This window comes from Bactrocera neohumeralis, chromosome 6 (assembly GCF_024586455.1).
Source record: "Bactrocera neohumeralis isolate Rockhampton chromosome 6, APGP_CSIRO_Bneo_wtdbg2-racon-allhic-juicebox.fasta_v2, whole genome shotgun sequence".
In the NCBI taxonomy this organism is placed as follows: Eukaryota; Metazoa; Arthropoda; class Insecta; order Diptera; family Tephritidae; genus Bactrocera; species Bactrocera neohumeralis.
The window spans coordinates 31,003,422-31,028,237 of NC_065923.1; the positions used below are offsets into that span (position 1 = coordinate 31,003,422).

At 36.0% G+C, this 24,816-nt stretch overlaps 2 protein-coding genes and 1 long non-coding RNA gene across 3 annotated transcripts in view; all 3 read right to left on the minus strand.

Moving 5' to 3' along the window:
* Positions 1-393: 393 nt before the first annotated feature.
* On the minus strand, positions 394-3,616 carry LOC126761886 (uncharacterized). Its single transcript, XM_050478321.1, has 3 exons — positions 3,595-3,616; positions 2,604-2,726; positions 394-584 (listed from the first exon to the last, which is right to left on the minus strand). Exons 1-3 carry the CDS (start codon positions 3,614-3,616, stop codon positions 394-396), a joined length of 336 nt encoding a protein of 111 aa, XP_050334278.1.
* Positions 3,617-4,139: 523 nt separating this feature from the next.
* LOC126761887 (tigger transposable element-derived protein 6-like) lies at positions 4,140-5,554 on the minus strand. Its single transcript, XM_050478322.1, has 2 exons — positions 5,034-5,554; positions 4,140-4,975 (listed from the first exon to the last, which is right to left on the minus strand). Exons 1-2 carry the CDS (start codon positions 5,083-5,085, stop codon positions 4,140-4,142), a joined length of 888 nt encoding a protein of 295 aa, XP_050334279.1. The 5' UTR covers positions 5,086-5,554.
* Positions 5,555-8,707: 3,153 nt separating this feature from the next.
* LOC126761122 (uncharacterized) overlaps positions 8,708-24,816 on the minus strand; it is a 73,333-nt gene continuing 57,224 nt past the window's right edge. The window contains exon 3 of the long non-coding RNA XR_007667314.1: positions 8,708-8,869. This is a non-coding gene — a long non-coding RNA (uncharacterized LOC126761122). The remainder of the gene's footprint in view (positions 8,870-24,816) is intronic.

Genomic DNA, 24,816 nt, shown 5'->3' on the forward strand with positions numbered 1-24,816 from the left:
CAGTATATCTATAAGATCGCTTGGCTTTATCACAGATATTCTAAGGGCGAACTTAACGAGAAGCTCGTCTGCCAATCTAATACGCATTTATTGTTGCTCATTTGCTCTCATTTATTTTCATTTTTTTTTTTAATAAAGAAACAAATACAAAAACTTGAAAAAAATAAATAATAAAAAATTAATATTTATTTACAGTAACAAGACGACGAAACAAAAAACGAAATACATGTGAGATGAAAGCTGGATGATGAATTGCTGTTAGATATACAGACGTGAACGGCAGTAAATACACATGAATGATATGTGAACGTAAGTAAATGCGAGTATAAATAATGTGAGAATGCGAATGAGACTAAAAGTGATTGCAAATAGAAAGGTGAGGGAGAGTAGATTTCATTTGTGTACATACTCGAGAAGCAGTTGGCGCAGTGTTGCTTCGTCTTCGCCATGACATCTCAGTCGTGATTCACGATTTTCATTGCGTTCGCTGTTGTTGCCGTGTCGGGTGCGTTTTGGCGCGTAACTGAAGGAATGACGATAAAAGCGGCCACCATTATTTACGTTGCCACCACGATGGTGTGCGTCTGCGAATGGAAGACAGACGTAAAGTTACAGATAAAGGCGATGCGCCGATAACACATAGTAAATTCTATATATATATAATACATCTGTGTGTGTGAGTGTGTTCGTAGGTGTGAAAATGTAATGAATCAGTTGTGGAAATGATGATACTTCATCTGTGTGTCGGTGTGTGTGTGTGAGGATACTTGTATGTAGATAAGATTTAAAGGATGGTTGAGTATGGCAATTAGTTTAATGAAAACTCATTTGTTAATAGACGGAGTTTTATAACTATGAGAGTGTGAGATGGCTATACATCAATGTGTTATATGTTTTATTATATATTTCAAAAGGGTATTCACTGTGTAAACATTTATTTGAGAATAACTTTTTCTGTTTGTAAAGTAAATATAAAGGTACGGCGTGAATAAATTTAAAAGTGCCTTAATGAAAGTATAAAAGAACTTGAAGTATAAGGAATGCCATATTTTCGCATTTTGCCTAACGAACAGCATTTTTTTCAAAAATCTATGTGTTTTAATTTTGTTTCATATTTTTAAAGTGCAATTTTTTAAACTCCATAGTGAAGTAGTACATAGCGGTCATCAACAGTAAAGGCGGTATTAACTTTTTAATGGTGGTCGGTGAGAAATTGAGAGAAAAAGTAGCTGAAAAAAATTAAAGTGTTGCCACCTGTTTTAAAACAATATTTGTATAGAAATACCTAAATATTAATTTTAAATTGGAACGAGCTTAGAACAGACATTTGAAAATACTTTCGACTAGGGTTGCCACCTTTTTCAGGTTTGGAATTGAAATATGGTTTTTAAAGGTATGAAAACAATTTTAAGTATTCAAAATTGAAAAAAGTTTAATAAAGGAATTTTATTAATTTTTTTTAGGGTTGCCACCCTTTTGAATATTTTATTTAAGCAAATTTTTGAATTATACGAAAATTGCAATATTTGTTTTAAGATTTAAGAGTTCAGGAAAGATATTTTATTAAATTGTTATCAGGGTTGCCACCCTTTCAAAGTTCTAATTGAAACAAATTTTGAATTATGTATGTGAAATCAATTCTTTGAATAGTTCAGAATAGGCCTCATAGTACTAACAACTGAAAAATTTTAAAGGGTTGCCACTTTTTTAAGATTAAATTCAAGTACTATATTATTTAATTCACATAAATGTTTAAAAATTATTATTTTTTAATTTAATAAGTTGCCACCTATTTGAAAATTGTATTTGTTTGGAAGATTTTTTATAAAAATATTACAATATAAGGACTTAAAGCGTTAACAGTTATATTGTTTAAATATATGAAACCAATTTTTCTTTGTTTGTTTTTGCATTGTACGTCGTAGAACTGAAGAAAATAACAACTGAAGAATATTAAAGAGTTACCAGCTATTTGAAAACTTTATATATTGGGAATTCTCATACAAGGTTGCAACTATTTTCAAAAGTAACAAGACAAAGCGCCTTTTTAATGAGGGTGTGAAGCTGCAGAAAATCTTAGCTTAACAAAATTATTGGAAAATGTTGCCACCTGTTACAAACTTTATTTTAGGTAGCTCGAAAATTAAACCAATAATTAAGTTAAGGAACTCAAAATAGAGAGGTTAAGCAAAATGTACGATTGAAAATATTTTTAACAAGGATTGCCATCTATTTATTTATTTTTGTACATTTTTAGCATATGAAATGAACGAAGTGAATTATCGGCAACAGATTTAACGGATTTAAGTAATATTTGTAACTGTTATATACTTCAATAAAGTTGCCAACTATAAATAAGTTGGACGATCCAATGATGGTATTAGCTACATATAAAGTTCGGGGGAAAAAAAGTATTTCCAGGGGAATCAACCTATAATATTTTGCAGCAAAAATTCTTGTTAGTTTAAAAACAATTCTATCTAAAACAAATTTTTCCACTTCGATTACTAAAAAATCTTAATAAATTTTATTTTCATAGTGAATACCCTTATTATATATTTTATGTACCATATAAAAACATTTTTCGTCTGAAAATTACTCACCTTCTGGTCGCAGGCGTACTGGCGGTGAGGTCAGCTTGAGTGTAGTTGTTGTTCTTGTTGCAGGCGGGGTCTTACGTCGACCACCAAAAACATAATCGTAAGAGTCTTCGCTCAAATTGGACACTATACACGAATGCGAATGTGCGAAATATATACATACATACAAATAATTTATAGCGCATTTTTTTCGTATAAAAAGAGCCAACGAACATAAGAACTCACGAAATAAGGCGTTCAAAGCAAGTAAAGAAAAAGAAAATTAAAAATTTTATAAAATAAAAATTAGTTTCTTAAATAAATATGAACTGCAGTTATACTCACTCTACGAAAATATAATCAACGATAAAGCCACACGACAATAAATTAATTTTTTTTTCGAAAATAAATATTTTTTATACATTTTTTGTTGTTGTTGTTTGTGTAACACAAATATTTAACATAATTGTTGTAACGTTTAATTTATTTTTATATATAATATGTGTATTTGCAATAATTTTGTTTTATTTATTTTATTAGTTTTTTTTCATTGTTGTAGTATAAACAACGCGCAGAAAAAAACACAGAAAAGAAATAGAGAACGAGTAATTTGATTTGTGATTAGCATTTTTGAAGCTTAGTAGCAGATAATAATTAGTTGTTATTGTTTTTTTCTTTTCTCTTTATTTGTATAACAGACATGAATGTTCAAAAATTCAATCATGATGTGGGGAAAATACATATAGATTTAGTGAACCAGTTAAGAAAAGCACAAAAACTCTTACAACTTCATACGTTTTTAGCGAATGCGCAGGCATTAAACGATTATGAAGTGAAAAAATACACAAAAATTTTGTAAAAGCTCAAAAATCGCTGAGCAACTGCGCTCTTGCGGCAGCTGCTTACAAAAATTTTTCAATTCAAAAACAATGAAAGTGAATTTTTTGAACACAAAGATATAGGATTGTGCATTAAAGAATTTTTTTTTACTGAAAAATACAAGCAAGCATCACACTTTTTGTATGCTGATATTCCATGACATTCAATGACAGTGAAAATTGTATGGAAATCACTTCAAAATAGCGAAAAGGTGATAGATACGTATGTAGTATGACAGACTGCAGTTACGCTTATGTTCATTTGTGTAAAATATTGTGAAATTTATAAAGTGTACGAGCAATCGTGTGTATTAAAAATAAAAAATAAGCTGCCATGGCGTATACGCAACCTAAAGTCTAACATAAAAGTTGGACAGCCAGGGCGTACACGCAACTAAATGGTGTCATACTGATGGTGTTATAACTATAAGGGAAAATATATAATATAATCTGTACTTTTTAATCGGGCTATATTTTTGTATTTTTTTAAAGCAAAGCTATTACAGTGTAATCCGGTTATAATGGACTCCACGGGACCATGTCAAATTGTCCATTATAACCGAGTGTCCATCTAATCAGAATATAAAATTTTTAACTCAAAAAGTAAATTTAATGTGTTTTTTTTATTAAAGCATTAAAGTTTATGAATAAAAATACAAAATTAAGAAAATAATAAGTTTAATTAAGTCTTTTGAAAAAAGTCAGTGATTTTCTTTTGGGTGAATGCCTTATTGGCAAAATCTCTTTGTGGTTTGATTTGGAGTTTATTGAGCAAATTGATTGCATCTGAACTATTCTCTTTTTGTTGAAAATATAGCTTCAGTTTCCTAGAATAATTCGTAGCGTCTTCTATTTTTATTATAGTTTCGGGCTGTGCTAAATCTTCATCACCGGAGTCTTCTTCAAGCAGCTCATGCAGAAAGTCTTGAATTAAGTCATTGTCTGAGTGTTCTTCTGTGTTCTTCCTTGAATATTCATCAAACTTGCTTAAAACCACTACGTTATTAATTTCGATAATTTTGCTTAAAGGTTCATCGTCCTCCGGGGCGAAATCTAATCCATCAGGAATGTCTTTTACCAGACCAGCATGTCGAAAACAGTTTCTTATGGTTTCCTTAGAGACACTTTCCCATGCAACACTTAACATATTGACAGCATCTAAAAGACTCACAGCTTTTGTCGGGTTTGCTTCTTCAGGAAGGTCCATAATTTTCATCAGAAGCTGCTTTCTATAAGATTGTTTCAAGCTATTAATGACGCCTTGATCCATAGGCTGAAGAACCGATGTAGTATTAGGCGGAAGAAAATGTGGTTTAATGTTGTGAAGATGCACTTGAGGATGAGCAGGGCAATTATCTACTAATAGCAAAATTTTAGTCTTGGCTTTTATAAGTTCACAATCCCATTTCTTTAAATAGTCAGTAAAGGTCTGAGAAGTCATCCAGGATTTGTTGTTAGCACAATAATCTACCGGCAACGTTTTAACGTTTTTAAAGCATCTGGGGTTGTTATATTTTCCTGAAAGCAGGCATTGTGCAGAAACAGCGGATTGTATTAAATTGTATTTAAAACTTACCAATAACCAATAATTTCCGTTTTACCGTGCCCGATGCATTAGCACAAATCATGGCAGTTATTCTTTTTTAGACATTTTTCCACCACTGTATATTTCACCTTTGATCTTATGTGTTTTGTCAGGCAGCATCTTATAGAAAATTCCCGTTTCGTCCACGTTAAAAATGTTGTCCATGGAATAATTGTTACTTATTGTAGGCCAGGTTTGTAATAGCCAGTCATTTGTAACACTTTGGTCCACAGAAGCCGATTCACCACAAATTTTGCCGAAGCAAATATTATGCCTCTTTTTAAATCTGTCTAGCCATCCGGAACTGCATTTAAAATTAGCACCGACAGCTTCTCCGAATTCATTGGCTTTCATCATTAGCATTGGACCACTTACTGGAAAATTATTGGCCCTTTTCTGCTGAAACCATTTAAACAGTAATTCATCAACTTGAGGATGTGTCGCAAATCTTATTTTTTTTTTCTTGTCGTTGACTTTCCAATCATTTTTAATTTTTTCCCGATTAATCCATATGTTCGAAACAGTCTGTTTTTTTAGGTTTTTGTTCAAGCAAATGTCAGCTTGGGAAGTTCCTCCTTCAATTTCGATTATTGCTTTATATCCCACCGCAGAAGTTGTTTGCCTTCTTTGACTTATTTCCAAGAAAAAATGAACATTTTCTGCTGCAGAGACTGATTGTGTTTCTTGATCGAATTCAGGGAAGTACAAAATTTTGCTTATTGCCAACTGATTGCCAACTTTGTTTTGAAATTTGATTTTGAAACCTTCGGTTATAATGGACAAAATCCGATTTTATTGTCTATTATAACCGGAGTCCATTATAACCGAGTCTATTTTAACCGAGTTTTTTACATATGTTTGAACTGGGACTTGACAAAGAGGTACATAATAACAGAGTTTCCATCTTAAGCGAGTCCATTATAAATGGATTACACTGTATACTTTTTTATTAATATTTGTAATCTTAGTATTTTACGCGCTCATTTTAGAGTTAACTTTTTACATAAAAACCATACTGATGTGTCAATTAAGTTATAGGTCAACTAGCGGTTGATTAAATAATAATATATATTATGTATGTGCTTCCTTTACCCTGAAGTTTCAGTTTACCTTAAACATTCGAATTTCAGAAGATCGCTCCATATAAATTCTTTGATATTTTTGGTATTTGAAAACGTTTTGATTACTAATATGTGATAATAAGTCACTACCTTTTAATATGATTTTTAAACCTTACAGGCAAGTGTATAGTAAGCGCAATTTACATTTTTTTAAGATATGTTTAGCACTTAAAAGGCAGAATCAGTTCTTAGACTCAAGACGAAATGATTTTTAATATAAAAGGATACCCTAAAATACTTATCAAGCTTCGTTTTTACTCAATATCACGGATTTTCGAAACACTATAAAATTGTACTTACATCCGGTCTCAAATGATGCTTTGCCTTACAGAGAAGTGTAGGAAAGCGGTGAGTTGGACAGGAACGCAGGAATATGCAACTATGACAGATAGTTCCAGCTAGATAATCTAGTGGGAGGTGGCGCCTTTTCAGCAAAATTAATTATCAGTATTGCCTTCCGTCTAGTAATCCACTACAGTGTCTTTCAAGCAGAGATCACAGCAATTAATGAAGTACTTCCTGTTCTGATAAGGAATGTACTCACATCTAGGAATACATTTACATATATAGAAGGTGAAGCAGCTTTGAAATCACCAAAGTCTCTTAAAGGTTTTCGTAAATGATTACGAAAGAACGCCATGATCTCTTAGTGAATCTATCATCCTATTCCACGATGTACTTGTACTGGGTTTGAGAACATAGTGATATTACTGCTAACTATGAAGCAGATGGACTAGCTGGAGCACACAACACCCTACAATTAGACTCCAGAAAAAAGAGGATATACATTATATGCCTTTGACTACTTGTAGATACATATTTAAACGAAAAAAATGCTATAAATATAACTGAGTCTCGGTGAAATCAATCTCTAACTTGATCAGCAAGCAGACAAACATCTACATCTCTAATTCTATATTCGAAGCAAAAATTTTCACTAGAAAGATTCACTTGTATTTTGAGTAATAATTATAAATCAGATCCGTGGCCGATAACCACGAAGATTTGTTAAAAGTTGCGAAAAGGAAATAAGTGAGCTATTGAATATTGAGGATAGACTATGTCCAGTGGTATTGAGTTTATTTAAAAGTCATTTTCGAAGCTGGTCATTTGAAGTACACTGTGAGCAGCCACCTTTATATCATATATTAGATGATACCACCAGAAGGCACATATGGAATGACTATATGTATAACACACATGTGATACTCGCAGACTTATTTCAAAGTTGTGAGAATCATTATAAAACGAAGTACTAGGATATCACGGAAGTGTACAAAGCATTAATTAGACTTAAGAGCTTAGAATCGGTACAAAACTTAACACACATATTCTGCACAAGAAGAGAGTAGTAGCCTCCATACTGGTATATTATGAAATCCAACTTCAGCGTCTCACTAGCGCTAATCACAGTATAAAAAAGCTTGTTTCCTCTTTGAATTAGAAATGAAATTCTTTGAAAAAAACGAGCCTAAATCATGGAAATTTGTACCGATAATTTTGGATGATATCTATAGTTCTTATGGCATTCGCGCTCTACCATATATGTATTTCTGTATGTGATTCTTATAAAATAGAAATAAATTTTTTGATGTATAAACTACTATATACATATATATATGCAGTGTTTAGAGCAGCCTAGTGACTGATTGTTGGTATATGTATAAGTACATATCTTCACCTAAAATGCAAAAGAAAGTATCATCAACACAATCGAAATTGAGTTTTTTATTGCTTACGATTCACTACATCATATCACGTATATGTATGTATGTATATGTAGCTGCCGCTGTCAGATATAACCAGTGTATAACCAATATATAACCAATGTATAACCAATATATAACCAATTTATAACCAATATATAACCAATGTATAACCACTATATAACCACTTTATAACCAAAACTATTTTTTTAAATGAGTTGGTTCTATTATATCGTTTTTCCTTCACATGTAAACTTATGAAAAGTTACGTTATTTTGCATTTAAGGTGACGATATGTATGTATGTATGTATGTATGTCGAATGATATGTTGAAGAATACTTGTATATAAGCAACAATAAAAACACATCAATACATTATATAACACCAATTAGCGAAGGTCTATAAAATAACTAAAATATGAAAATCAAGATCATTCAATTATACAACCTCTAAAGAAACGCTTGAAGAAGGCAACTAAAGCAAAAAAGGTTAAATTCATTCAAGAAGCTAGAAAAATAGAGGGTACCAAACAATGGCTTAGCAAAAAAACTAAACAATACAACTCCAAACAAAATAGTTGAGCAAAAAAGCTATGAAGGTTACAAAAGAAAACACCTACGAAAAATTTTAAAAAGAAATACAAAACAAAGAGTAGTCGTAAAATAGTAATACTACCGAAAAAAAGGGAATTATGCAAAACACAACAAAAAAGATTCACATTAAAAATCAAGAAAACACAGAAAATTGCATTGCATGCCCAAATATCCAAGCAGGACGTTTCAGATGATGGATATTGGTGCTGGGTGATTTACATTTAGTTGCTTGAAATATTTGTCACACCTGGAAAAACCGTTAGCGGTTGAAGCACTTGTGTTGAACGCAGTGGCGGTGGCAGCGGCGGCAATTGTCCGAATGGATCCTGGCCGTTCGAAATGGAAGACGATGGTGGTGAGATCATCGATATATCACCGCTAGTCGCCATTTCATAATTGCGGCCAGCTGAAAGTAAACACGCAGAGAGCAAAGAAATTACGAAAGTGTTTTATAAATATGTGCATAAACATTTGATGTTGTAGTAATGAACTCAGGAGGCAAACAGAATTACAAAAGAAACGCAACAGAAAACAAATTTCAACAACTAAAGTAAAAAAATAACAAAAAAAAAATATTTAAGTAGTAATTAGTAAAAATTAATTACCACACTTAAATACGTAACTCATGACGTCTTAACCATATTCATTTTATGCCGGTTTCTAACAAAATAAAGATAGGCGAACTTTCCTCGAATTATGTCGGGTGGGTTCGATGACAGGATGACAAAGTAATCTTGATAGTCGAAAACGGGAAAGGAAAACTAGTCTAAATTCAACCTAACGAGAAAGGTGCATTCAACTAAGTTAGTACGGCTGCACTGATAACAATTACCACATCTTCTAATTTTTATCAGAACCTGATGGTCTAATTAAGTTATATATTAAGCAATAGACCGACCACGTACTTTGGGAGAGGTATAAAAATCGCTCGACAGCTCATTTGTGGCACAACGCAGGGAGGCATTCTATTTCCTTTGCTTTGGGTCACCTTGATCAACGAATAAATACTTCTACTTAACAGGGAGAAGTTTTGAGTCGTCTACTATGTGGACTTTCAGGCAGAAATTGTGGGCATAACGCCAGGTGCCACGTATACTTCTGCTCTAACCAGCATTTCCATAAACCTTCTAATAGAGAACCAACTTACGTTATCCGTAGCATCAGCACTGGATATCACTCCGTTTAGTTATGCAAGTATAAGTAGGCAACTCGGTTAAAATCTAATGGATACCCAGTCATATACGAATAAAAGGAAATAAAAAGGCAGACGAGCTGGCTCGCTCGGGGTTGAAGCAGTAAACTCAGGACATACTACAAAATTACTTTGAGCTAGTTAACTCAGCATTACTTATTAGGGTAATTACAGAGCACAAACCAATAAGATCGCAGCTTCAGAAAATGGCAAAAGTGGATTCGGCCGAATGCAGGGAATCCGAGAAGTATGATGAGACGCTACAACATTCCCAGCCTTTAGCCAGATGAGAGGAGATATATCCTACGGCTACCAATGCTCTAACTTAAGAGACATTGAGCAGCTGGGGTGGAAAAAAATCGGTATTTTTTAAATTGATTGAGTTTCAATTGATTAAGTCACATTTAGGAATAATATAACAAGTTTTAAAATTCGTTAAAAGCTTATTTCTAAGAAGTCGTAGGTACAACAGCAAAATCAGCCTGACGGCCTCTAAGGTCTTACAGAAAAATAAATTTCTTAATTTTATTTAGTCTTCAAGGGACCATCCTGAGACCCACTCATTCATTATTGGATAATATTCGACCGAATAGACCATGTCCAGCACGCAGTGAAGAAACTATAGCAGCCGTAGCTGAGAGTGTACACAAAGCCCGACCCTCCAGATTAGGCGCCGTTCATAGCAATTCGCACTGACGTATAGAACGCCTTGGCGCATTTTACGTCGAGATCTTCTACTGAAAGCGTATGAAATACAACTTGTACAAGAACAAAAGCGCTCGACCTTTCCAAGCGACATCGATTCACTCTATAGGCTCTCGAAAAGTTCCAAAAAGAGCCAAGCCAAATTTTGTTCAGCGGCGAGGCCCATTCTTTGCTCAATGGGTATACAAACAAGCAAAATTGTCACATTGAGGACAAAGAGCAACCTGAAGAGATCCAAAAGCTGTCATTTTATATAGAAATCTGGTGGTTTGTGGGACGGTGGAATCATCGGTCCATATTTCTTCCAAAATGATACCCGTGAGAACGTAACCGTCAATAGTGAACGTTATCGCGCCATGATAACCGACCACTTGATACCCGAAATTGAAGCTCATAATCTCAGCGACATTTGGTTTCAACAAGACAGTGCCACTTCCCAAAAATCACATCAATCAATGGATTTATTGAGAGAATACTTCGGTGAGCAGATAGTTTCACGTTTTGGGCTGGTCGATTAGCCACAAAGATCGTGGCATATCACACCGTTACACTTTTTCCTGTTGAGATATGTTAAGTCTAAGGCCTATGCGAATAATCCCGCGTCGATTCAGGTCTTGGAGCAAAGCATTATGCGTGTCATTCGCCAGTTATCAGTCGAAATGCTTGAGCGAGTCATCGAAAATTGCACTCAATGGATGGACCATCTGAGACGTAGTCGCGGCCAACATTTGAAAGAGATAATCATCAAAAAAAAAAAAAAATATGGCAAAGGATGTTCTTTCGAATGATAATAAATATTTCTCATTAAATTTGAACTTTCTGTATTTTGTCTTTGAAAAAGTAGGAAACCTCGTAATGGATGAACCTTAATCTATATTTTTTATATAGTACATTAAGTTTGGCCCGAAGTTTGTAACACCCAGAATGTAGCGTCGGAGACCTTATAAAGTATATATATATATAAATGATCAGTATGTTGAGCTGAGTCGATTTAGCTATATCCGTCTGTCTGTCTGTATATATACGTCTCTCAGTTTTTAAGATATCGTTATGAAATTTTGTAAACGTTATTTTCTCTTCAAGAAGCTGCTTCTTTGTCGAAAGTGTCGATATCGGACTACTATAACATATAGCTGCCATACAAACCGACCGATCGGAATCAAGGGCTTGTATGGAAAACTTTCGCATTTGACAAGATATATTCACGAAATTTGGTATAGATTATTTTCCAAGGCAACAATGTAATATCCGAAGAAATTGTTCAGAACAGCTCACTATAGCATATAGCTGCCATACAAACCGAACGATTGCCATCAAGGACTTGTATGGAAAACTTTTGCATTTGACGTGGTATCTTCACGAAATTTGACATGGATTACTGCTTAAGGTAAAAACATAATCACCGAAAAAATTGTTCATATCGGCTCACTATAGCATATAGCTATGCCAAATTTAAGTGCCAAATGTAAGTGCCTAAATCCTTAAACTTCCGAAAAATTATTAAAGAATGCAACCTAGAGCATTTTTTCCTATTATAGTATGATTGAATTTTGTTACCTTTCAATAGAGCATAATCATAACGGTTCCTTATGCTAACCAACCACCAACATCAGCTTAGAGTAGCTTGTCACAGCTGCTTCCCGCTTAAACATGGCTTGCGGCTTAAACGCTTTTTAAAGACGCTTTTCTTGCTTGATGAACCGATTTGCTTGCGCTGCCAAGCAAATACTTGTAATTTCATCAATTTGTACTTTAGACTGTTACCGCTGCCGCAGCTCCCTCAATCTGTCTTCACTTGCGGCATTTGTTACCTGCGGGCCATTAGGTCGCGTGCTGCACGTTCGCGCGGCGTATTTTCGAAAGGGATAAAATCGCTTTAGATGATTTTGATTTGAAATGAACTTGAAGCCATAAAAAGCCCATTAGTGACATGGCAAATACGCGATGCCGTGGACGCTTACAACAACAATACCACGGCATACAAATATATGCAAATGTTTGCGAGCGATTACGCATTCGACAACACACACATGCAGCAGCATGCATGTGTCTGTGTGTGTTCCAATGTGTTTTTGCGCAAGTATTAAGTTATGCAGTTAAGCACATGCGTAGCTTTTCATGGCGCTCACAGCAGGCTTGCTTGTGTGTGTGTCGTCGTCGCTGCCGTCAGCTAAACTGTCGGTAACCGCAGCTCCACTTTTCCACAACATTAACGCAAATTGCAAAGGATAAAAATTCAAAATCCCCCATTGAATTTGAATTGGCATTCCACGCATCACTTTACCTCACACACACATGCATGCATACATGGCAGAAAAACATTTAACGTTGAAAATTTGATGTTTTTTTACGCTTTTTCATTTTTAGTGAAAAAACGCTTATCGATTAGGGGGCAGACAGAAGCAGCTATGGAATGCGCCAAAATTTAAAAAAGTGTACGCATATGGTTTCGTATACAATAGGGAATCGCTTTGCTAAAAAACTGAGCAAGTAGTCATTTGTGGGCACATTAGGGTGGTTTTTAATATGTCATATGAATTATGTTAGGTTTGATTAAGTTAATGCAAAAAAGTTACTCTTTTAGGTTTCCCCGATATTTTATTCAACAAAGCTCTGATAGGTTTGCAGACATTATGCCATGAGTAATGAAATTAAGTCATAAATGAAGGAAGGACATATACGGAAATCTATAGAGCAACTGAAACAGAGTTGGCACTTGTTAAAAAAGCTCCGAAAAAACAGCTAAAATAATTTAGTGTAGAGAAATCAACTTCCAAGTATAAGCCTGTTGTGCTTTATGTCAAAAATTTCCAAAATAACGAAACTATTTTGTCAACTTTTGTCCGTGAATTTGACACAAAAACGTTGTTGGCAAAGTACAAGACAATAGGCCGGCCGATCATAAACGGATATGGTCACCTATTTATATATACAGTAAAAATCAGTATGCTACACTCCGAACGCTTTCAGCAAGCCAACATCAGACATCAACTTTTGTCGTACAAAAACATATATGTACATATAGTGACGACTACAAGCTGTCCAACGAACATAATGCATTCCTTTTTAAATAGCTTCCCGGGGTATTTTTTGTCAGAAAACAACATATTTTTTGTCAGGCGGCTGCTTGATGCTAAGCCACCGCCTAGTAACATCAAAGGTTTCTTCTCGAACAGTACGCCGGTCAGACTACCAACACAACAAGCTTCAGGTTAGCTTTTCGTTATTCACAGTGAAGCCATCAACATCTTCATCGACTGCTCCCCAGTGAATGGAGTCGAACCAGCATCCATCGTAGACGAAGAGATCGAAAAATTATTAAAGAATGCATCCTCAGTCTAGAGTGGAGCCTTGCCCAACTTTGTTCTGGACGCTGTAGCAGTTCAAACTCCTGCTTATCCAGAATCGACATGTCGAGTAAAACCAGGTAGATTAGTATGTTACACGCTCTAGTGGCTGCAAACTACACCTTTCATTGAAAAGATCTTTTTTTCTTACGCCAACAGCGTAGATATTTATCTAAAAGAGCCATTGCGAGTATCACAAAATGAGCATGGATTTTCATATTTAGTAATTAGGAAGCTTGCAAATGTACAAAAAAATACATCTGAAATGATTCTATGTAATATAGCTTCTGTCTTTACTTAGATTTGGAAAAGAAGGAACACTGCATTATTGAAAAATACTGAGTTTCCAGTCTCCCAAGATTTAGCGAATCTTAGTTAAAACCGAATACTCGAGCTTATTCTAGTTGATTTCTTGTATTGATTCAATCCTAAGCGGAGTAGCTCTTTGATATATTGGTACGAAAAATAGTTGAAAATGTCTTAAATCCAATTTAAATGATCATTTAAGCTCCCAGACACAAATAACAACATGATGAATAGCGATCAAAGTGTCATACCCCAATGATCGATGTCAACTAACCTAAAGGTAAACACCGTTAAGACAGATATGATACTCTATACAAAAAGTATAAGATTCCAACACGGTAACCCCCGATGTTAAACGGCATAAAGTTTGCACCGGCTGCAACAGAAAGGCTACCCAACCTACCACCAAACTGACATTACAGTGAAAGGCTCGGCAGGGAAACCAGTTCTAAGATTGGCGGCGCTATGAGAACTTTCAGCAAGAATCTACGGGCACAGCTCGAGAAGCAGGTCATCTGTAGACCACATACCTTCATGCTTTATCTGTGAAAGAAGATTTCAAGTCCCACTATAAGATGCACGCGAATAACCAGCAAAGCTTACAACATCTATACAGACGAATTCAAAATTAGTGATGGAGTAGGCTCCGGGATCTATTACGCAGATCTAAATTTCAAATGAACCTTCAAGTTGCCGCAATATGTATTAAGAGTATCTTATCGGCAAAGGTCTTCGCGGTCAGCAAAGCTGTTGGGCTAATAATGCGGGTAACAATATAAATAACATCAAAATACTCGTCGATAGTTAAGCGGCAATTAAGGCGATAATCTCTCGTCACATTGCGTCAGAGAATGTACTTGGAAGCAAGTAGGCAGTAGAAGTGGCGGCTACCAGAAAGTGGCTGCACATATACTGGGTACCAGGCCAAAACGCATTTCGGGAAACTACATAGCCGATAAGGATATAAAAATATTCATCCACTGATCCTTTTCAGGGTATACATAAAACTCTAATAACGATACACAGTGAAATTACCGGAAGGGCTGACAGACGGATCAGGGTGAGGTAGAATGCCTGAAGCACATGCAGGATCGCCAAGCTCATGTATAAAGGAACTGAGGGAAAAAATACATGCTTCTTACTCACATGATCTCGGAACGACTTGGGGGAAGTTGTTAGCTTGTCGCGGGTTACAATTTACTGACATCACATCCGAGTCGTTAATGTGTTATATGGGAAAAACGCACGTGGCGAAGCTGAATCATATCTTCTGCTTCTATCCGGCCCTACTTAGAATTATCTCAACACAAGTATTAAAAAAATTAGATATCCAATCTCTATTAAACTTTGCAAACAACGTTGGATTCCTGTACGACATAAGCTTCAGCTCGTATTAATATGAACTTCATCTGGCACTACAAAAGACCTGTACGTTTGTGTATGGCGTGACAGCTAGCCAGTATAACCTAACCTTAGCCGGATATATGTATATATAATATTACATCAAAAAAGTTCCCAAAATAATTCCGAATCCCCGTAAAGTGAAGTTGTTCATAAGAGCTGAGACTCTTAAGATTTCAACGGAACGTATTGGATATACAGGTACGATATTGTTAATGAATATTTGGGTATGCTAAAGCTCTGATGTGGGTGCCGGGCGAGCTAACTTTTGCACAGCTACGAGTTGATGATTCGAAGCAGTGCTTGTAGATGTACAAGCGTAATAATCACGAGTTTTTGCGTCGATATGGCACAATGGATGAAATATGGCTGCATCATTTCACTCCGAAGTCCAATCGACGGTCATACGAGTGGACTGCACTCAATGAACCCGCTCCAAAGCGTGGAAAACGCAACAGTCGGCTGACAGGGTTATGGCGTCTGTGTTTGTGATGTGAATGGAATAATTTTTATTGACTACCTTGAAAAAAAAAATGACCATCAATAGCGACTATCACATAACGTAATTGGACTCTTTCAAGGTCGAAATCACCACATTTGAAGAAGAAGAAAAGCTTTGAAAGGCCGGGAACTTACTTAAGAAAACTACCAAAAAATATGTTTTACAAAGTTTAAAAAGAATAATTTTAGGAGCAAACCTGTCACAATTAATATAGATAAAAATGCCTTATAATATACTGAGAAGCATTTGTGTTGAAAATATGCTCTGTTCCACCTTTAAAACCCGTTTTCAGCTCATTTTTTCCGGGCGTGGCTTTGAACGCATTGCCAAAAATTAAAATCGCAAAAAATCGGCAATAAAAACAAATTCTACTGCAATATCCATGCATTAGCGGTCGTACAGATTGGCGGTTGCGCCGGTTGAAGCAAATCGAATGTGTGGTCTGGAGAGGAGAGCAGAGCGCACACACTAAACCGAAGCAGGTGAAGTTGATAGTGCCAAAAAGCAGGTCACGTTGCTCTATTGGCACATTTTCAGCACACACTGAGTATATACATATATGCGAGTATATAGCGGCATGCGTGCGCTTCACAATGTTATTCAAGCCAATATATAAATGCGTATGTGTGCGTGTGTGTGTTTCGGGTGTGTAATTTATGTAAGAAGCACTACGCTTGGTTTTCATATTATTTCTGAATTCAAAGCCATTTCACCCACAAAAGGGTTCACGCCAACTGCGTATGCCTAACGGTCATATCATATAGGCTGTATATTAAGATCTTTTTTGAGGATTTTTTTTTTGAATTTTTTCAAACCGCTTCGCATTCGTTAAAAATCACAAAAATGCAAAGCATTCACTCGGATGTTTTGGCGCTAAAGCTGCGAGTGCGAGCATAAAAGTCGTGCAAAAAACAAAAGCAACGCATGAAATAAACCAGGCCACACTGGCTGACGTAAATATGCACACACACATTCTTAAAAATATACTAATACATGCGCACATGCATACTGTTGGCCAAACGCACTCAATCACTCCCACCGGACGTTGAACGGCCGCCATGTGCGCTCAAATATGTATTAGTGAAGGCACGTGTGTGTCTGCGCTTCCTTTTTGTATGGTTGTGTGTGTGTGTTGAATAACTGTCGGTTCGGTGCGGTCTTCAAAACACGTTTATGCCATATTTAACTTAAAAATTATTGGTTTGTGGCAACGACCTCATTGTTATTGCAACGGCACCTTTCGCTTCGTTTTACACTGTGCGGCGCTACACGGCGTATGAGTTATATTTTAAGCATTTTAATGTTTTTGGCAACATGTAAAAATGTGCAACGACGTGTGCGTTAAAATATCCCGTTAAACTGTGTTATAAATACTTAAGTTGTAAATTACATTTTTTATATGAGCGTTGGCAGACAAACAAAACAAAAACAAAGAGGGATAGATAGTAAAATTTATCAATGGCCCCGGTGAAATGGTAACGAGTGTGTACGAAGTTAATATGAAAACGGAATTTGTATACAATTGTACTTGTAAGACAATAAGTGTAACTGTGAATGGGTAGGAACGCAAGTTCATAAGAAGTTGAAAAAACAAAGGAGATTGTGTTGGAAAATAGTTACCTTTGCATTAAAAATAAAATAGAAGCTCTCTAGACAATATGGTAGCTATATGCTATAATGAATCGGTCTGAATAATTTCTTCGTAGATTGCACCTTTAGCTTCTCGGAAAGAAACGTTTATGTGCATAATATCGCATAAATTGAGGGACAAGTTCGCCTATACGCAGATGTACAGACAGATAGATGAGGCTAAACCGACTCCGCTCGACATGTTGATTAAGTATATATATAGTTATATATAGGGTCCCGGCGTTTTGACCGCTTAGGATATAACTATGAAAAATCATGCTTTTAAATAAGTTGATTCTTTCAGTTTTTTGTGTTCAATCATGAATATTTCCCGGAGATTTAAATTTAATAACAATCTTGGAATGTCTAAATGAAGAAATTTGTCTTATATGATGAGATTTTTGAGTAAAACTGTACTTGTGTATATTTTGGCATTAAGTTAATATGAACGGAAAGCCATCACTATTAAATTCTCCTCTAGAAAATTGTCTTTCTGTAACTTTTGCTTTTAGTTCATACTACTATACTCGAAGGCCTGTATAAAGTAATGTGAAGCATGTTTTATAGGCTAATGCTATATTTACCACGAAGAATTTATTGAGCCCTTACTAATTGGGAAGGTGCCGCGAGGTTGATGTCCTCGTAAGATTAAAGGCTGACCTCACCGGCAGTGGAATGGACGGGACAAGAACTGAGACGAGTAGGCCTTTGTGGCATTTACTGCAGTGACCATATAAAGGAGCGCAAATTCGGTTTGGGATTCGTAGTGAGAGAGAGACTCTGGCACTTACTCCGTCGGATATACCTCTATCAATAATTCGCATGAAATAGAAGCTCTTCAACATGTTGCTGTTGATAGAAATAACTTCGAAGTCGTTGATAATTCCATCGACAACGCAAAATAACTCTTTTCCAGTGCTATTTCGAACTGAGTAGGCAATTGAGAAGTACAATAAGTCTTTCATCATCCCCGTCCTGTTATAAGTATGGTGCAGAGGCATGGACGATGACAACAACTGATGACTCGGTGTTACGTGTTTTCGACAGAAAGGTGTTGCAGCAGATTTATGGTCCTTTGCGCATTGGCAACGACGAATACCACAGTCCATGAACAAGACAAGCGATGACATTTACAGAGTGCAGCGAATTAAAAGACAGCGGCTGCGCTAGCTAGCTCATGTTGTACGAATAAATGAGAATATTCTGCTGTGAAAATATTGCACCGGTGAAGCAGAGGACGAGGAAGACCTCCACTCGGTTAGAAAAACCAGGTGGAGAAGGACCTGGCTACACGTGGAATCTCCAATTGGTGCCAAACAGCGAAAAGGAAGAACATTTGACCCGCTGTTGTAAACTAGGTCATAACCGCGTAAGCGTTGTCTACGCCAATAATGAAGAAGAAGGAGAGACAACTGTCAAACGAATCTGTTAAACAGAATAAATAAATATATATTTGTTACGAAAAGTCGTTATTAAAAACAAGGACGAGTTCAAAATTGATAATAGACATAACATTGATAGTTAAGATGAGATTAACAAAATGGGAATTGTACCTTAGCTAGAGTATTCAATGCAGTTCCGCTTGAAGTCGGAAAATAGAACTTGTAATCGGGGCTTAGACATAAGTCGGCAAAGATTGGGCGCTTTAGTTTTGTTCGCAATAGCTCTGCGGTATGTCTGAAAGTATGATGTCCGAGGTGTTTAAGCCTTGATCACGTAATCATGAAAAACGTTTGAGATGTCTTCTTCTTAACAGCTTTTATAGCTGGTATGCGGTAAGAATATTAACCTTACTGCGTGGCCTACGATAGACCAGATACCCTTTAGAATCACTACAACTAAGGAAAGACTGGTCCTACTAAAGGTGAAACAGCTTGCGAACTACTTTGGGTGAAAATTATCTGCGACAGCGCAAAAACTAATGATACCCAAGAGTTGGTCAAGCTCCAGCGAATATGAACTATACAGTAGAATGCATGAGTAGAACATAGCTGTGACCCAATCACATTGTATTGATGCATTTGCTTGCCTGCTCATAAATTGTACAGTTAGCTGCGATTACGGCTTAGCCTGCCACCTATACTAGTAGTATTCTCGAAGTGTTTCGTTGCCGTAGATAGCGAGGTCAGACATTCATTTCATTAGCGAGCAACTGACTAGACAAATGCGCCACAAGCAGTAAATTTCACAACCAATATGTTGGGGAGAGACTTTAGGGGTTTACAAAAACAGGTGTAAAAATTGGGTGTGAAATCTCATACCTCAAGAACTACTTGATCACTTCGAACTAAATTTAGTGAGTGAAGTTACAAAGACATTCTTATTGTATGTACACTATGAAAAATAGCGCAATCTGAAGACAACAACACCTTCTTTTCATATAACATTTAACTTTCAAATTCCATTAGATTATTTCAGTATACAAATCGAACATCAATTAAGTTAAGAAAGTTGGAATAAAACTTTACACAAACACTGCTCCAATGTATTGCATCTTAAGTACAAAATGGTCGAAATCGAAGGTGTTTAAGGACCCAAATACCAAATATGTGTACCTCAGTGCATATGGTTAATTCTATCAGTCAATTTGTAAGGTCTAGTAAGTATTGAAATTCGGGGAGCACATGTTTGTGATGACAGAATACCCTTGTGCTCCCAATAAACTTAAAGTAAAATTTTTTCTAATTTCGGTCAGACTTTTCAGCGCTTCTATCGGCAAATATGTATGTAATGAATCTGAATGAAATTCAGAAACAATCTTTTTCTAATGGTAAAGTATCCTCTTCTCAAAAATGTGTGAAATCAGGGTAACATTTCCCCTAATCGGCAGCGGATTCTCAAACCTCCGCTTGACTTCACTTAGGTTAGATGACTGATCAGTGATCGCATGTGGACTGCTATATGTATGTAGTTCCTTGCGAAGCCATAGAAAAAAAGGACCTGTGTTCGAACTTATAAAATATTGGTCATTCTGTGAGGTCTCTTAACGCATTTTTATGGGATTGACCATTCAAGGGCCTTTTTCGCTTTTTCGAACAAAAAAATTAATGTCTCCGGTTTATGTTTGACACTAGTATAACCAAAAGCCATGTTACTAATTCCAAGTCGAATAATTTCTTCAATGAATAACAGTTGGTAATGGCGAATATTGCAACCAATCAAGCGTGTTTTTCAACAAAAAATGTCTGCAGCAGTATTTTTTAATTAAGTGTAATCTCGAAAAACAAAGAATCTGTCAACTTTATCCATATTTACTCTATATTTAAGTGCTTTTAGCTATTTATTTTTTGCATTAAATGCACTTGTAAAAATATACTCTTACACGTCACTTTACTTTCTGTAGATATATATGGTATTCCCATACACCCTCTTATACATATACATACCTATAAAGATACGTCGTCATCCCATTCTGTCGCTTACAAATTCAGCCTCACACAAAATGATATTTAAAAAGTTAATTAAAAATGCTTTGTCTGACAAAACGCAAGCAGTTAAGTACACATGTAAACCACAAACGCGCACACATTTACACATATACGCTTAGGTAAACATTTTTGCACTTACCCGGAAACAAGCTGATTACTGATTCGTTCGACACACACAAGTGATTTCAGCGATTTGCATATAATTTGCCGTGGAAAGCTGAAAATAAATGGCGACAGCGACTGCTAAATCAAGCGTTCATTCGCCTCTAATTTCAATGCGACAGCTGTGGCATTGCGTAATACAGCGCGCGCACCAACACAAGCACACAAATGTCGCGGCAGGACTGCAGCGAATGCAAAGTAAACACAAGCGCACACACATACATGCAAACGGCTAAGGTCTTTAACACATTTAAAAGCTAAAAGCCTTCACTGTTCAACACACACACACACACCACTTGCTAAGCGCCTCAGTGCTGGTGTTCCGCCGCAACGCTTTTAAGTGAATTGAATGCAACCTTTGCCACAGGCGCCAAGGATAACCGTTGCTTGCCTGCCACTGTGCGCTACATACACAGCCGCATCGTGAACGCCCGGCAATCGCGCTCACACCTACTTTCAATTGCTTAACACGCTTCTAATTTTGCTGGCTTGCTGGCTTTTTGCGCTGCCTTTAGAGCTTTTTGTGCGCGCGGCCACGGCCGCTGCTGCCGCATGAGTTTTTTGTCTTGGCGCAGAGCAAATTCACCAACAAATCAAGTGTAGCCACGTAGGCGCACCAATATGAACACATTCAAGCGCGCACATACACACACTCATCTTGAGCGCAACTTAACGGCCACACACTTGTAAAGCGCGCGCACGCGGTCCTTAACCTCTGGCGGTTGAGGTCGCCGCAATTGCAGATATTAGCCGCGTCACAGTTACTTTCGCATTAGCAACGGCATTGACATCAACGGCGCGCCCGCGCTGCAAAGCGTTTGAGTGTCACTCATTCACTAAACCACCGCGCGCCGCACGCGGCCATGTGTGTTAGTCCATCGGGGCAGCGCCGTCATTTATGGCAGTTGTGGCATCGCCGTAGCTGCTTCTATGTTAATGTTGCTTCATTCAGTTTCCATTTTACTTTTCCCCTGCCACATTAACATATGCAAGTGCACGCACGCACACACACGCATCACACACTTATGCTGCTGCGTAGTTTTGTATATATCCGCATGGCGTAGCATACATTCAGGCGCATTGACAACATTTGCTCAGGCATCTCTTGAGTGACAGGTTTGTTTGCACTGTTTGTCTGTTTGTTTTCATTGCGTTCTTCCGCAAAGCATGATGAATAAAATTTCTGCATGCAAAGCGTCAACTTTGTCACAAGCGCAAGCACGCACACACACACACAAGCGCGCATTCATTGCTTTAGTGACACAAATGCTTTTACAAAATTTCACAAACACACACACACACGCATACAACTTTATTCATAGATAAACACACATGGACGCGCTGACTGATTGACTGAGTTGACTAGTCGCTGGGTGCCGCTGCTGGCTGGTGGTCGCCGGCGGTTGCTTGGTGGGCTGCGAGGCCGTAAAGTGGAAAAGTGGCAAAGTGGAAAATGGAGTTGAGTCATTGCAAGTTGCAAAGTTGTGTAAAAAGTCGCAAAGCAAATATTTGCGCAAATTGTGTTGCTGAGGTTAAGTTCTATCCGCAGTCGTGAGTTCATCCTTTCACCAAGCCAGTCAACCAAGCAGCTAAGAGTTATTTACATAGATGTATGGCGGAGTATGTGTAAGTGTTGCACAGTAGGTATTATGAGAATATTTTTTATAAAAAAATATTTAAGAAGCCTTGCCGGAAAGTGTTTGTGAAAGTATTTATATCAAAGAAATTAATGAATAGAGTTGCCACCTATCGAAAAATTTGATAAAATAAAATTTATGTAAACTTTAAGCAATTTTAGAAACCTTATGATTTTTCCACCAAAAATTTAAAACAGCGTTGCCACCTGTCATAAATTATCAAACTAGATGAAATAAAATAAAAATATTCCAGAGGTTTAAGCAACTCTTGCTGAAAGAATTTATAGAAGAATTTAAAAAAAGAAAAAATTTATTATTAGAGTTACCACCTATCAAAAAACTAAAAATTAACAAATCAAGTTTATGTAAAATTGAAGAAAGTTCCTCTGTAAAATATTTAGTACAAATATATTTCAACATAGAGTTGCCATCTGATGAAAATTATAATACCAAAAAAAATATAATAGAATAATCAAAAATATTGTAAAACAATCTTATATTATAAAAAATATAATCTAAAAAATGTTTTTAAAGAGAACGAGCCGAAATCGAGCTGATGTTTTAATATATTATAGGACAGAGTTGCCATTTCTCAAAACATAAAGCTCACCTTATAAGCAATGTTAAACATTTTTGGGATATATGTATTTCTAGAAACCTTTAATTTTGAGCATTTTTATAGCGGAGTCGATTGTGAATGTAAGTCAATATTTGAACAGGGTTGCCAACTAAGAAAAAATAAAATATAAAAAAGTTTATAAGAAACTTACAGGATTGTTAATTGATTTCGCAGAAACAATTACGAAGTCTTTCGGTTCTATAAATTTTAGAACGGAGTTGCCACCTAACGAAAAAATATAACTCATCTTTTATGGAATATGTATTAAATATCAAAAGTTGGTTGGTAATGGAAAGTGCAGTGTAGTATAAATATATATAAGTTTTCTTTGATAGAGTTGCCATATGTGAAAAAGTAAATAATACAAAAAATTTTGCTTGAAAATTACTTTAAAGAAAAAATATTAAAAAATAAAAGATTTAATAGAAGTAAATGGGCAATTCTTTATTTTCAAATTTTTTTAAACAGAGTTGCCACCTATTACTCATACTGAACACTCCAAATGCGAAATTTTGAAATGTCGTTTAGGTATTATTTAATGTTAGTAACATTTTACAGACGCTTCAAAATAATTTAGTAACACTCAACTTTCTAGAAATCTTTATCGAGTTGCACCTCAGACAAGCGGTTACTGTTTCATCATCTAACTCTCTATTTTAAAGTTATGAACTCTTCCGCCGGATCAGGCATATATGAAAATTCGACAAAATTATGACAGCTACTAAATAAAAATTCAACTGATATCTTACTTTGACACTGGTGACAGTGGAACTCTCATTCGAGGCGTCAAACCAGGGTTTGTAGCATACACAGGTATGAATAAATTCATTTAACCTAACTCGAACAGTTTTGGCTTTTCTTTTTAAAATATAAAGAGCTTGAACTTTACTGCCAATCTTTACTTAACTATGCTATCAGTTTTTTAGTATTACTAAGCCCACTGTAAATGCTCCCTCTCTCTGCTTCCAGTAGCTGCCAATACATACATACATGTACTTCTTAAACATATTTAAATGTTGCTGAATGTGTCTATTTTGACTCCATCAGCTCGACATGATTGCTTTGGCCATGAGAAGCTAACGGCGTGCATTTACCACCGATGCACCGATTGTCGTACGAAGCGAAACAACGGCACTTTGGCTTTGGTCAAAGAATGAACTCAAGAGTTGACAGGAAACAATCTTCTGCATTTCCCAAACACACAATACTTGACAAAACTTAACTGGGAATTGTGGATTGCTAGTTTTCCGTAGTGCACATGTGTGTAGCACGCAATGTGTGCTCATTTTCAAATATATTGGTTTTAATTTAGACTGTGTGTTGAGAATTTTGCGAAAGTATGTATAATATAAATTAAATGACTGTAAGTATTGGGTTTAAGTTATTGTAAGCTATACATGTATTTGATACAGAAATATAAGTAGT